Consider the following 15,475-nt stretch of genomic DNA (forward strand, 5'->3'; position numbering starts at 1 on the left):
CCTTAGAGGTTTTTAACACCGGGCTTGACAAAGCCCTGGCTGGGACTATTTAGTTGGGGTTGGTCCTGCTTTGAGCAGGGTGTTGGACAAGATGACCTCCTGAGATGTCTTCCAACTTTAATCTCCTATGATGATTCAGAGCAGTGTTTCTCGACCAGGGGTACCCATACCTTACAGGTCTTCCAAGAGGTACTCAACTCATCTAGATCAGTGTTTCTCAACCTGGGGTTTGCAGCCTTGAGGGGGGTCCCAGAACAGGTTTGGGGGGGTCACAAGTGCATTAGCATTAGGGGGGAGGCAAGCAGGGCAATTGCCTGGAACCCCATGCCACCGGGGACCCCAAGAATCTAGGTTACATGCTTCAGCCCCGCCGCCCCGGGGCTCAGGCTTCAGAAAAGGCTCACAAGTGAAAAACATTGCGTCACACTGAAATGTAAGTACAGTATTTATATTCCGATCCACTTTATTTTAGAATGGTCTGGTACAAAGGAGAAAGGAAGCAACGTTTCAGTAAGAGTGCACCGGACCACTGTGGGGTTTTCATGTCTGCTTTGGGAAGGAAGACGTTGTTTCAATGAGGTGGGGTACGCAAGACAAATCAGACTCCACCCTGGGGTCCAGCAGTCTGGAAAGGTTGAGAACTGAGTTAGGAGGACTGGGGGAGGCTCCCCTTTTCGCCCTGCACTCCAATAACCACCAGGGGGGTTCAGCAGGTGTCCCTCTTATTCCCTCCCCACCCCATGGAAACTGTGGCACTGGGGGCGACCCTGTGCACCCTAATAATCTCGATGGGAGGCAGGGGCGCCCCCTTCCTAGTCCCCTACAGCCCAATGGTTGCTAGGGGACAGGGGGCCCCTCCCCAACAGCCAGCCGGTGCCCAAGGCTGGGAGCCGGGGTGTCCCCCTGAGGGGCGGGGAGCGCCCGGGGCAGACCCAGCGGGGGGCGCCTCAGGGAGTCGGGGACCCGGTGCCGGGCCGCCGCACTGCGCATGAGCGGGAGGCGGCGGAAGGGCCCGTGAGGAGCCGGACTCGGAGCTGGAGGAGCCGCTGCCGCCTCCGGAGGAAGCAGCCGCCGTCGCCGCCCTCAGTCTCCGCCTGAGCCGGGAGGGGAGAGGCCTGCACAGCCCCCAACATGGTGAGCGCCGGGGGCAGCCTCCTGGGTCGGGCCGCGCGCCGGCCCCCGGGCACCCGCCGCCGCGCAGCGCCGCTATGCGGGAGCCGGGGCCTAGTCGTGGTGGCGCCGGGGGGGGCGGGGGGAGAAAGTACCAGGGGGCAGCGCCGCACAGGCGGAGCCTCCAGCCCGGCCGGACAGAGCAAGGAAGGCTGGGGGTCGCTGCGGGGCCTCGGCTCGGCTCAGGCGGGAGGTGGGGCGGGGGGGCTCAGACCCCCTTCAGCTCAGGAGCTGGTGTGTGTGTGTGTGTGTGTGGGGGGGGCTCAGACCCCCTTCAGCTCAGGAGCTGGTGGGTGTGTGGGGGGGGCTCAGACCCCCTTCAGCTCAGGAGCTGGTGGGTGTGTGTGGGGGGGCTCAGACCCCCTTCAGCTCAGGAGCTGGTGTGTGGGTGTGTGTGTGTGGGGGGGGGCTCAGACCCCCTTCAGCTCAGGAGCTGGTGTGGGTGTGTGTGTGGGGGGGGGCTCAGACCCCCTTCAGCTCAGGAGCTGGTGTGTGGGTGTGTGGGGGGGGGGCTCAGACCCCCTTCAGCTCAGGAGCTGGTGTGTGTGTGTGTGGGGGGGGGCTCAGACCCCCTTCAGCTCAGGAGCTGGTGTGTGTGTGGGGGGGGGGGCTCAGACCCCCTTCAGCTCAGGAGCTGGTGGGTGTGTGGGGGGGAGGGGGCTCAGACCCCCTTCAGCTCAGGAGCTGGTGTGTGTGTGTGTGGGGGGGGCTCAGACCCCCTTCAGCTCAGGAGCTGGTGTGTGTGTGTGGGGGGGGGGGCTCAGACCCCCTTCAGCTCAGGAGCTGGGGTGTGTGTGTGTGTGTGGGGGACTCAGACCCCCTTCAGCTCAGGAGCTGGTGTGTGTGTGTGGGGGGGGCTCAGACCCCCTTCAGCTCAGGAGCTGGGGTGTGGGGGGGGCGCTCAGACCCCCTTCAGCTCAGGAGCTGGGGTGGGGGGGGGCGCTCAGACCCCCTTCAGCTCAGGAGCTGGGGTGGGGGGGGGCGCTCAGACCCCCTTCAGCTCAGGAGCTGGGGTGGGGGGGGGCGCTCAGACCCCCTTCAGCTCAGGAGCTGGTGGGTGTGGGGGGGCTCAGATACCCTTCAGTTCAGGGGCTGGTGTGGGGGGGAGGCACACTGGTCCCCTGGAATGGCATATGCAGGGGAGGGTGCTGTGGGGCTCACTGGTTCCTTTGTGGGGAGGGTGGCTCAGGACCCTTCACTTCTGTGCTGTGGGGAAGCGGTAACTAGGCTCTGTGGGGAGGGAGCAGGAACTGCACCTCAGGGCTAGGGGAGGGGGTCTGTGAGTTCCTGGGGGGACTTTGGGACCCAGCATCTCAGGGAGGGTTTGGTAGGGAGTATTCCAGGCCGCTCCTTAGGAAGGAGTCCGGGGTGGGGTGGGGGGGAATCCCTGTACTTTTTGGGGTGTATTCAGGTCCCTTTGTGTAGAGGGTCAGGGATTACTAGCTTCATGGGCATTTTAGGGAGGTTCAGTTTTTTGTGTCCTTGTTGGATTGGGTGGATTCAGATCCCAGCATACATGAGGAGCTAATGGGGATGCTTTCCTGGGGCTCAATGCCCATTGTAGCAAAGCAACTTCACTGATGATATGGAGGTTTTTGAGGTTCATCAAACTGGAGCCTTCCTGGAGAATTTGTGGGCATTTACTTCATAGATTGGGGATTGATCCCTTTCACATCAGCATCACGAAGGACGTTCTATCCATTCACACTTTTTAATCTGATTTATTTTGGTAATAGCTAATGATTTCTGATATACAGTGTGCTGTTTTAATTATTATTTTTTTAAATATGAGAGTATCTTGATATTGACTGTCTCTCACACACATTTTTGTGTACCCAAGTGAACATGTTTTAGTGTCATACTTTTTTCTAAGGCCTCATCTTCACACAAAAGTTGTACCACTTTAACAATATTGGCATAGTTAAAGTGGTACACTGCTCCTAGTAAGGACGTAGATTTATTGTTATAAATATGTGGGAAGGGGAATAAGCTATAAAGGTATAAGGCACCTTTACAGTGCTATAACTGCATCCACACTAGGGATTGTACTAGCATAACTATCATTTTAAAAAAAAAATCACACCGACATAGACTTGTGTAAAACCCTGTGGTATTCCAGGACATAGATTGTTGGTGTGGCATTTAGACCTCTTGCACTTCACTTTTTTGTTGTCATTAGAAATCCTTAATAAAAATTGAAACCTTATACTGAGCCGTTGGATGAAGTTTCTTTTTGTGTGAAACAGGTTTTTTAAGAGAGATCTTACTGCTGAAGGGTGGTGAGGTTGTTCACGAGTCTTAGTATAACAACATGCTTTTTGGAACTCACTTGGTCAATGGTTTTCAACCACTTTCATTTGTGGACCCTTAAAATTTTTAAAATGGAAGTGCAGACTGCTTTGAAAACTTAGACATAGTCTACGAACCCCTAGGGGTCTGCGGACAACAGGTTGAAAACTACTGTTTTGTGGTAATGACAATCTTTTGCTGATCCTTCAGACATAGTCAGCCACTCAGTTGAAAGCCACTGCGCTAGCTAATTGTTACCTCAGCAGTGTTGTGCAACATCCGATGAAGTGAGCTGTAGCTCACGAAAGCTTGTGCTCAAATAAATTGGTTAGTCTCTAAGGTGCCACAAGTACTCCTTTTCATTTTATAAAAAGCATCTTGTTAAGGCCTCAGGAAGTACAGTTAAACTAGATACCTGTACTGCTTAGGTTTTTGAAGGCACTTGGCTTTAGGCCTCATGCCTCACAACACAACCTGGATATGCCATATAACCACACATCAGATGTGTTGGCTGTGTAAGCATATATCAACACCCGGCTTTATGATTAGAAATTGTAATTTAATCAAGCATTCGTACAATTTAAATACAAGAGAGGGGCAATGAGATGTATTATGCTGTGAATAGTCTCCTGGGGGAAGTGGCGGATGCCTATTTACTTTGGTCTTTTGAAACTACACTGAACAGAAGACTAGAAAACATTCTGTATGGAACAGTGCTGTATTGACAAGATGGACTGGGTAATCTAATAGGTTTATTATTGTATTAATTTGTATTCTAGTAATACCTGGGCACCTCAGTCATGGACCATGGCCTTGTTGTGTTAGGCACTCTACAAATAGGTCTTTTCCAACTTGTTTGATTCTACAATTAAGTTCCAATGGTTTGTTTATGTCACCATGAACTTCAAAGTAAAAACACATCCTCATTATGAAATGGTTAGGATTTCTTGTTATACTACTTGGGTACAAAGGCTTCGATTCTGCAAACACTTACGCATGCGCTTGTTTTTAAATCAATGGGCTGTTCACAATACTAAAGTTAATTACATGCCTAAGTATTTGCAGCACTGAAGCCTACAGACTAATTTTATAATCTTTATTCAGCAATTTACTTTGTTTACTGTCTTGTGTATCTGCACATGTTCTCTAAGAAAAACTTCTCTTGTGATAAAATGGTAAATATGCAGTTGCTTATGACAAACTTCTTGCAGTAACAAGAAACGGAAATTCTTGTACAACTTGAAATTCTTAGTGTTTGACATTATCTTCTGTACTATCTTGTTTCAGCTCATGGCATCATTTTATAGTTTAATATCACCCTGTACGTTGTAAGATGATTGTTTCATACAGCTATTTGGTACCTATGTGGTGAATATTTGTGTTTAAAATAGTTTGTTTGCACATCAAATTCAAAACCAGCTCATTTTCCTAAAGTAACATTTGTAGATTGAGCGACTGCATTTAGGATCAATTCAGGCCACTTCATCTGCATCTTTAAAAAGAGATGGCCAAAGGATATACAACTTTGTGTCCTTTCCCAGCTTTCCAAAGAGCCCATTGGATTCATGTTTATGTAGTTTCTTTTCACCAGAACTATCTTAAGATTGTTCAGGAATAGGGGCTACTGTCAGAGCATTGTGTGATTTAATGTGTAGCCCTTGATTCTCTGACCACATTCTTGCGGTGTGGAAGTGTGTCCTATGGAAGCAGCTATATAGGGGCTGTATAGATGCTTCTAGGCTGGACCAGAATTATGGGTGCAAATATTATAATGTTGTTGTGCACCTGCTTTTAGGGCAGAAGTGAAAAAGGCCTGAATTCAGCACTTACTCTGCCTGCCAGATTAAGGGCTTGTCTACACTGGCACTTCACAGCGCTGCAACTTTCTCGCTCAGGGGTATGAAAAAACACCACCCTGAGTGCTGCAAGTTTCGGTGCTGTAATGTGGCATTGTAGACAGTGCTACAGCTGGTTGTTTGTTTGTTTTCGTTTGTTTGTTTTTTTTACAGCGCTGAGAGAGCTCTCTCCCAGCGCTGTGCCGTGACTAAACAGCCCCATTAAAGCACTGCCGCAGCAGTGCTTTAACGTTGCTAGTGAAGACGTGCCCTAAATCGGAATTACCTCAGTGACTCTCAGAGCTATTACATTCTCTTGGTTAGCTAGGTAAGAATTGTATAAATTACAATGAAAGATTATTCAATTACACACACACATTAATTGAAATAACCTTAAATTTGTAAAACAAATCAAGGAATGTCAGCAAACTTCAAGATAACCCTGCTGGTGTTCGCACCCTTTCTTTGAGTGGTTTATGTTGCTGGACCTTGTGAATGTTTAATTTTTGTGTTGCTGACTTGAAAATGAGTGGATCTTATTTCAGCTTAAAATACAATTTAAAAAAAAGAAAAGAAAATGTGTCCTTGCTCTCTTCCTTTTATCTTCCTTTCCCCAAACACCTGAGAAGAGAAGGAGGTTATCAGGATATGATTATTATTATTGACTAGCAAGATATGACTATATACAGAAAATGCTGTGGGGATTGATTTTTGGTAGTGCTACCCTTCAACTTGGACTTTGCATTTGTTTTTGATTTGCCATGCACCCATATGCCATGGCACTAGATGCATAAATTATCCCTCAGTAAATGTATAGCTTGTTGTGGTAATAAATACTTCTGTGATTAGTTTTTATGCTCTCAACAAATATGAAGAATAAATACACCTTGATCAGATTTTGCTTTTTATGTTTTACCAGTTGTATATATTAATAAACACAAACAAGAACACTTATGGTTATTTGCAAGTGTCTGATGCATTCTTTTGATGGCTGTAGCACAACCCTGAATGCTTTTGATTCTAAAGAAAAGTGAAGAAATGCTCTTATGACCATAAGAATACTCCCATTAATGTGCACATGAACACTTCACAAATCAGAACCCCAGAGCTGAAAGGTGATCATACCTGCAGACGCTAATGTCTGCATACAGTGCCTTCAGGTTATTCAGCGTTTGACGTGAAGTCACTGACTGGAGTTTTATATGAGTGTAAGGGCCTCTCCTGCATGCAGATTACTCTGTAGGGTTTACAGGCAGTTTATGTATCCTTAATATAAGAACTGATCTTTTTCTAAAATGCAAGCCAAGATTCTGCAGAAGTTGATGCTCCTTACTTGGAAAAGATTCCTATGCACCGCATCTATGTGAGTTTTTTAGACCCTAATTTAAGAGGCCTAATAAAGGTATACAAATATTATAGTTAAAGATGTAACCTCTAAATAAGTTCCAGTGCCTCGGTTGCTATGAGCTTTTCTAAACTGCAGATTGACAACTGGCTGGAGTTTTATGAGTGTTCATTGCTGCTATTGGGACCCCTATGGGTAGTTGTGAAACTGACAAGAAGAGGTAGGCATCCAAAATGTGACACTCGGAAGAGTAGAATAGCAGAGACTCCCATCACACATGGGCCAGAATATTGGTTTGGTGGAGATGGTAATCGAACAAATACTCTACCTTCTGGAAGCCAGAGGGATTTGGGGTGGGGATTCTTCAAATTGATCAGATGCCAAATAGCTGGAGACTACACACAACCTCTGGGGAAGTTCCAGGGGCAGCGTACTGGAAAGAAGTCCATGCTTCCGTTTCTAAGCAGCATGGAAGGAGGGGTGTTGACTTCTCACATGGATGTTAATCTTGGACAGCAGGGCCCCCATCTTTATTTAGTGATCTAGCTATTATGTGTTTGGCAAATGTTTAAGTCCGATATACGAGGGTGATGGTGAGTTGGTGGCTGTGGGAACTATTTTTAAAAAATTATTTGTATTGCCATAGTTCCCCAAAAGCAACAACTAAGATCTAAGTTTCCATCGTTCAAAGAGCTATATAAACATGCAAGAAGACATGATCTGTGTGCTTTGTTTCAGTGTGGGGGAGGAAGGAGAGGGAAGTGGAGTCACATGACAAGAAATGAGTTGATAAAGGATGAAGATAAGAACTGCCATACAGGGTCAGACCAATGGTCCATCTAGCCCAGTATCCTTTCTCTGACAGTGGCCAGTACCAGAGCTTTGGGGGACACGTACAGCACAGGACAGTTTTGGATAGATCCACCCCTGTCTTCCCCTCTTGGCTTCTGGAACTCAGAGATTTAGGGTCACCCTGAGCATGGGGTTACATCCCTGACCATCTTGGCTAATAGCCATTGATGGACCTATCCTACATGAACTTATCTAGTTTTTTGAACTTAGTTATACTTTTTGCCATCACAGCATACCATGGCAATGAATTCCACAGGTTAATTGAATGATGTGTAAAAAAAGTACTTTCTCTTGTTTGTATTAAACCTGCTGTCTGTTAATTTAATCAGGTGACCTTTTGTATTGTGGGAAAAGTTAAATAACACTTCTCTATTCACTTTTTCCACAGCATTTTTGATTTTATAGGCTTCTGTCATATCTCCCTTAATTGTCTCTTTTCTAAGATGAGCAGCCCTAATCTTAGAACCATAGAGTTAGAAGAGACCGCAAGAGACATCTAGTCTAACTCCCTGGCAAGATGCAGGATTTGTCGTATTTAAACTGTCCAAGACAGATGGCTGTCCAGCCTCTTTTTGAAAACTTCCAGTGAAGGAGCTTCCACAGCCTCCCTAGGCAGTCTGTTTCATTGTCCTACTGTTAAGAATTTTTTCCTGAGATTTAATCTAAATCTGCTATGCTGTAGTTTGTACTCATTGCCTCTTGTCCTGCCCTCTTGTGGCAAGAGAGAACAACTTTTCTCCATCTTTTTTTATGGCAGCCTTTCAAGTATTTGAAGACTGCTATCATGTCCCCCCTTAATCTCCTCTTTTCCAAACTAAACTTACCCAGCTCCTTCAGCCTTTGTTCATATGGCTTGCATTCCATCCCTTTGATCATCTTTGTCACCTTGCGTCTGGATCCTTTCCAGTTTCTCTACATCCTTTCAAAATTGGAGACTGTACTCCAGCTGAGGCCGAGTAGAGAGGTACTATCATCTCCCATGATTTGTGTTGTTAATGCAACCTAAAATTGCATTTGCTTTTTTTTTTTCCCAACAGCATCACATTGTTGACTCTTGTTGAGGTTGTGATGCACCACAACTCACAGATCCTTCCCAGCATCACTGCTGTCAAGCCAGTTATCCCCCATGCTGTATTTGTGCATTTAGTTTTTCTTCCCTACGTGTAGCACCTTACATTTGTTTTTGTTGAATTTCATTTTGTTGTCTGTCGCCCAGTTCTCCAATTTATCAAAATCCCTTTGAATTTTAGCTTTAGCCTCCAAAGTATTGGCAAACATCCCTAGCTTTGTGCTATCTGCAGATTTGATTAGTATGCTCTTTATTCTTACATCCAGATCTTTAATAAAGATGCTAAATAACACTGGACCCAGAACAGGTCCCTGTGGAACCCCAGTTGAGACCTCCCTCCAATCTGACATCATTCCATTAATAAAAAGAAAAGGAGTCCTTGTGGCACCTTAGAGACTAACCAATTTATTTGAGCATAAGCTTTCGTGAGCTACAGCTCACTTCATCACATCACTGCATCCGATGAAGTGAGCTGTAGCTCACGAAAGCTTATGCTCAAATAAATTGGTTAGTCTCTAAGGTGCCACAAGGACTCCTTTTCTTTTTGCGAATACAGACTAACACGGCTGTTACTCTGAAACCTGTCATTCCATTAATAGTTACTTTTTTGATTGCACTTGTTTAACCAATTGTATATCCACTTAATGGTAGTTCCGCAGAGCCCACATTTCTCCAGCTTACTTAATAGAATATCCTATGGGACTGTGTCAAAAGCCTTGCTGAAGTCCAGGTATATTCTGTCCACTGCATTCCTCATATCCACCAAACCAGATACCTTGTCAAAGAAGGAAATCAAGCTAGTTTGGCATGATTTGTCCTTAGTAAATCCATGCTGGCTGCTAGTGATTACCCTTTCATGCTCCAGGTACTTGTAAATTGGATGTTTTATACATTGCTCTAGTAGCTTCCCAGATATCGAGGTCAGGCTGACTGGTCTGTAATTCCCTGGCTCCTCCTTTTCAAAGATGGGCACTATGTTAGCCCTTCTCCAGTCTTCCAGGACCTCTGCTATCTTCCATGAGTTTGCAAATATTATTGCCAGCCTTTTTGACTGCTGCTGCGCATTGAGCTGGAGTTTCCAGAGCTATCCACAATGATTCCAAGATCTTTCTTGAATGGTAATGGCTAATTACCATTGTAGTTTGGATTATTTTTTCTTAATGTGCATTATTTTGTACTTCTCAATGTTGAATTTCATCAGCCATTTTGTTGCCTGGTGACCCAGTTTTATAATATCCCCCTTTAACTCTTTGCAGTCAGCTTTGGATTTAACTATCTTGAATAATTTTGTATTGCCTGGAAACTTTGCCACTTCACTGTTCACTCCCTTCTCCAGATCATTAATGAATGTTGAACAGCACAGGTCCCGTACAGATCCTTGGGGCCCCTGCTGCTTAGCTCTCTTCATTATGAAAACTGACCATTTATTTTTACCCTTCGTTTCCTATATTTTAACCGGTTACTGATCCATTAGAGGACCTTCCTTGTTATCCCATGACTATTTAGTTTCCTTAAAAGTCTTTGGTATGGGACCTTATCAAAGGCTTTTGGAAAATCCAAGTATGCTATCTTGACTGGATTACCCTTATCCACATGTGTGTTAGCACCCTCAAAGAATGTTAATAGATCGGTGAGGCATGACTTCCCTTTACAAAAGCAATGTTGACTCTTCCCCCAACAATTGTATACATCTGTGTCTGATAATTCTGCTTTTTACTATAGTTTCTACCAATTTCCCCAGTACTGAAGTTAAGCTCACTGGCTTGTAATTATCAGGGTCACCTTTGGAGCCCTTTTTAAAAATTGGAATTACTTTCCAGTCATCTGGTACAGAGGCTTGTTTCAGTGATCGGTTATGTTATACTACAGTTAGTAAAAGTGGCAGAGAGTCCTGTGGCATATTGGATGTATTCACCCACGAAAGCTCATGCTCCAATATGTCTATTAGTTTATAAGGTGCCACAGGACTCTGCCGCTTTTACAGATCCAGACTAACACTGCTACCTCTCTGATACAGTTAGTAGTTCTTCAGTTTCGTATTTGAGTTCCTTCAGAACTCTTGTGTGAATACCATCTGATCATGGTAACTTATTACAGTTTAATTTATCAATTTGTTCTAAAACCTCTTCTACTAACCTGTTCATGTGTGTACTTCAGATTTGTTGCCTTAAAAGAATAGGTCTGATGTGGATATCTCCCCCACATCCTCTGCAGTGAAGACCAATGCAAAAAATTCATTTAGCTTCTCTGCAATGTCCTTGTTTTCCTTGAGTGCTTCCTTAGTTGTCTAATGGCCCCACTGCCTGTTTGGAAAGCTTCCTGCTTCTTAAGTACTAAAAAAAATTCTTACTGTCAGCTTTTGCGTCTTTAGCATGTTACTTCTCAACTTCTTTCTTGGTTTGCATTCTTATACTTTTATGCTTAACTTGCCAGAATTTGTGTGCCTTCCTATTGTCCTCACCTTCAAAGCCTTTCAAGACTGTGGCCATATTTGGAAGTCAAAACCTAGTGAGGATAAGAAGTTTGAATTTGATGTGGTTGAAAGTAGAGAGCGGTTGGAGGGATTCAAAGGGAGAGCAGTGACATGGTCAGAATGGGCAAATTGATCTTAGCAGCTTTGTTATATAAGGATTGGTGAGGCTGATCATGTCAAGGGGCCAGAGAAGAGGCATAATTAGAGAATATTGCCCAATTAAATGTATTATGGAGCTTTTATATCTTTCTCTGAAGCAGTATAGTATTGGCCACTGTCAGAGACTCTGTCCAACTAGACCGGGGGTGTCAAACTAATTTTTTGTTGGGAGCAGGAGCAAAAATTCACTGATAAGCAAATTTTGCAGTCTTGTGCAATTGCATAATGTGTCTCATTAGTGAAGTTAAATACTGTGTTTAAAGAAAATGTGTTCACTTAGAATTCATAAATAAGACTTTTTTTCATTCTTCCCCCTTTCCTCTGGGGGAATTTCTCTCTTTTCCTACCCTCTTTTAGGAAATCCTCTTCTTCATCCTGTTCTTTGGAGGCAGGAGGTACTAGGGAGTGAAGTGGAGAAGATGCCATGTCCCTGAGCCCAATGCTAAGGTCTGAGAGAGATGGATAGAGAAAAGGAAGGCGAGGCTAGAAAAGAACTTCTCTGTACCAGGCTTTGTGGTGTTACCTGTGCCCTCCTGCTCCTCCCAAGCAGTGGCAGTTTGCACAGGCATCTGTGTGGTCAGGCATGAGTTTCCTCCTTAGTGGCTCCCTCTAGGCTAGATTGCCTTTCATTTCAGAGGAAGTTGCAAGCTGAAGAACAGGGTTCTTGGCGCCACATGAAACTTGAATAGGGGTGTCAAGAATTGGGGTGAATAGGGGTGTCAAGAATTGGGGCGAATAGGTGAATTGTCTAGAATAGAGGTGTCAAACAGTCCACAAGAGATTTGTTTCAGAATGGTCAGTGTTAGGCATAAACATCTATCTAGGTTCTTAGATCATGCTCATCACATAAATTTTTGATCAAAGGGAATGGTCTGCAAAGATCTGAGTTTGTACTTTTCTCCTTATCCAGAGGCTGATAGAATTTATTAGAACATTCAGTCTATTCATTTGTTTCACTTTTCATTGTCTTTTTTTTATTTCAACAATGATAGCAGATAGACTTTTGTTTAACTGACTTCATGTTACTAGAATGTTCCCTTCAAGTTGTGGTAGAGGCATGTTAGCTAACCTGAATTGGGGTAGCAAGTACTCTATCTGTCTCTAGTTAAATACAGGAAAGGCTATAGGGTTCCGTAGCCTCTCTCTTGAGCATTTTAAAAGAAGTCTCTTGAAACTCAGGTTCTCGAAATACTTTTAAAAAGTGAACAGGAGTACTTGTGGCACCTTAGAGACCAACAAATTTATTAGAGCATAAGCTTTTGTGGGCTACAGCCCACTTCATCGGATGCATAGAATGAAACATATAGTAAGAAGATAAAAAACACATACAGAGAAGGTGGAAGTTGCCATACAAACTGTGAGAGGCTAATTAATTAAGATGAGCTATTATCAGCAGGAGAAAAAAAACTTCTGTAGTGATGATCAAGATGGCCCATTTAGATAGATGACAAGAAAGTGTGAGGATACTTAATATGGGGAAATAAATGCAATGATCCAGCCACTCCCAGTCTCTGTTCAAACCGAAGTTAAAGCTGACAAAGGAGGTGCTGTCATAGTCATGAATAAGTTGGAATATGAACAAGAGGCTGCTAGGCAGCTCTCTAACTCCACATTCTACAGGCCATTATCCTCTGATCCCACTGAGGATTACCAAAAGAAACTACACTATCTGCTCAAGAAAATCCTTGAAAAAGCATAGGAACAGATCTGTGCAGACACATGCCTAGAACCCCAAGCAGGGGTATTCTGTTTGCTACCCAAGATCCATAAACCTGGAAATCCTGGACACCACATCATCTCAAGCATTGGCACCCTGACAGCAGGATTGTCTGGCTATGTAGACTCCCTCCTCAGGCCCTATGCTACCAGCACTCCTAGCTATCGTCGAGACACCACTGACTCCCTGAGGAAACTACAATCCATCGGTGATCTTCCAGAAAACACCATCCTAGCCACTATGGATGTAGAAGCCCTCTACACCAACATTCCACACAAAGATGGACTACAAGCTATTGGGAACAGTATCTCTGATAAGGTCACAGCAAACCTGGTGGCTGACCTTTGTGACTTTGTCCTCACCCACTATTTCACATTTGGGGACAATATATACCTTCAAGTCAGCAGCACTGCTATGGGTACCCACATGGCCCCACAGTATGCCAACATTTTTATGGCTGACTTAGAACAACACTTCTTTAGCTCTCATCCCCTCATGCCCCTACTCTACTTGCACTACACTGATGACATCTTCATCATCTGGACCCATGGAAAAGAAGCCCTTGAGGAATTCCACCGTGATTTCAATAATTTCCATTTCACCATCAACCTCAGCCTAGACCAATCCACACAAGTGGTCCATTTCCTGGACACTACTGTGCTAATAAGCGATGGTTACATAAACACCACCCTATACTGGAAACCTGCTGACCTCTATACTTACCTACATGCCTCCAGCTTCCATCCAGGACACACAACACGATCCATTGTCTACAGCCAAGCTCTAAGATACAACCGCATTTACTCCAGTCCCTCAGACGAACACCTATAAGATCTCTATCAAGCATTCTTAAAACTACAATACCCACCTGCTGAAGTGAAAAAACAGATTGACAGAGCCAGAAGAGTACCCAGAAGTTACCTACTATAGGACAGGCCCAAGAAAGAAAATAACAGAATGCCACTAGCTGTCACTTCAGCCCCCAACTAAAACCTTTCCAGCGCATCCTCAAAGATCTACAACCTATCCTGAAAAATGATCCCTCACTCTCACAGATCTTGGGAGACAGACCAGTCTTCGCTTACAGACAGCCCCCCAACCTGAAGCAAATACTCTCCAGCAACCACACAACAAAAACACTAACCCAGGAACCTATCCTTGCAACAAAGCCCGATGCCAACTCTGTCCACATGTTTATTCAAGTGACACCATCATAGGACCTAATCACATTAGCCACGCCATCAGGGGCTTGTTCACCTGCACATCTACCAATGTGATATATGCCATCTTGTGCCAGCAATGCCCCTCTGCCATGTACATTATCCAAACGGGACAATCTCTACGCAAAAGAATAAATGGACACAAATCTGACATCAGGAATCCATAACATTCAAAAACCAGCAGGAGAACACTTCAACCTCTTTGGCCTCTCAGTAGAAGACACACATTGAATCTGTTTCCCTATGTTAAGTATCCTCACGCCTTCTTGTCAACTGTCTAAATGGGCCATCTTGATTATCACTACAAAAGTGTTTTTTCTTCTGCTCATAATAGCTCATCTTAATTAATTAGCCTCTTACAGTTTGTATGGCAACTTCCACCTTCTCTGTACGTGTTTGTGTGTGTGTGTCTGTATATATCGTTTTACTATATGTTCCATTCTTTGCATCCGATGAAGTGGGCTGTAGCCCACGAAAGCTTATTCTCTAATAAATTTGTTAGTCTCTAAGGTGCCACAAGTACTCCTGTTCGTTTTGCAGATGCACACTAACACGGCTGCTACTCTGAAACCTTTTTAAACCTTTCACACTGACCCTGGTATGTCTACACAGTGTAAAAAAAACCAAACACCCAAAAAACAAAACCACTACAGCAAGTCTCCGAGCCCGTGCCAACTTAAGCTGGCAGGGCTTATGTTGCATGGCTAAAAATAGAAGTGTAGACATTCAGGCTCCAACCCATGCCCAAATGTCTGTACTGCTATTTTTAGCCCCTTAGCCCAAGCCCCATGAGCTCCATTTTGACCTGGGTTCTGAGATTCACTGCTGCAGGTCTTTTTTTGCTGGGTAAGTTTTGTAACCGTATCGCTGTATTGGTTTAGGCAAGTTGCTTAAGTTTTTTTTAGTCTGTTTCTGCTTCTATAAAATAGAGACAATACCTACTTCATGGAACTGTTGTGGGGATTATATAGTTATTGTTAAGGTCTTTGAAAACAAAAAGCACTATATAAATGTTTGAAGATGTTTCATTTTTCAATTTTCAGCTTTCACTATTTTTAAATGCTAGTATTATCTGAATTGAAGTTGCAGATTAGTCTGTCAACATCTAGTGGGGGGTTTTTTGCGTGAGGAATATGAGTTTCCCAAATTACAGCAGACTTTAAATTTTATGCATTTCAGTTACCTTTCTTTGGCGCACATAACATTCAAAATTGCTCTTGTTTTAAGCAGAGAACTTGATATCTTCTAGGCAAGATAGGTTTTAAAAGATCAGCCTTTTAAATAGGAACTGCATGTGCACGTGTTATGCCATCATCACTACAGCTTATTGCATATCGAGATGATAT

At 44.3% G+C, this 15,475-nt stretch overlaps 1 protein-coding gene across 1 annotated transcript in view; it reads left to right on the forward strand.

Annotated features, from left to right (window-relative positions):
* Positions 1–977: 977 nt before the first annotated feature.
* Positions 978–15,475, forward strand: part of DCUN1D1 (defective in cullin neddylation 1 domain containing 1) — a 39,317-nt gene continuing 24,819 nt past the window's right edge. The window contains exon 1 of the mRNA XM_048863093.2: positions 978–1,134. Coding sequence (XP_048719050.1) covers positions 1,132–1,134 — 3 coding nt within the window. The 5' untranslated portion in view covers positions 978–1,131. The remainder of the gene's footprint in view (positions 1,135–15,475) is intronic.

Source organism: Caretta caretta, chromosome 9, assembly GCF_965140235.1.
Source record: "Caretta caretta isolate rCarCar2 chromosome 9, rCarCar1.hap1, whole genome shotgun sequence".
In the NCBI taxonomy this organism is placed as follows: domain Eukaryota; kingdom Metazoa; phylum Chordata; order Testudines; family Cheloniidae; genus Caretta; species Caretta caretta.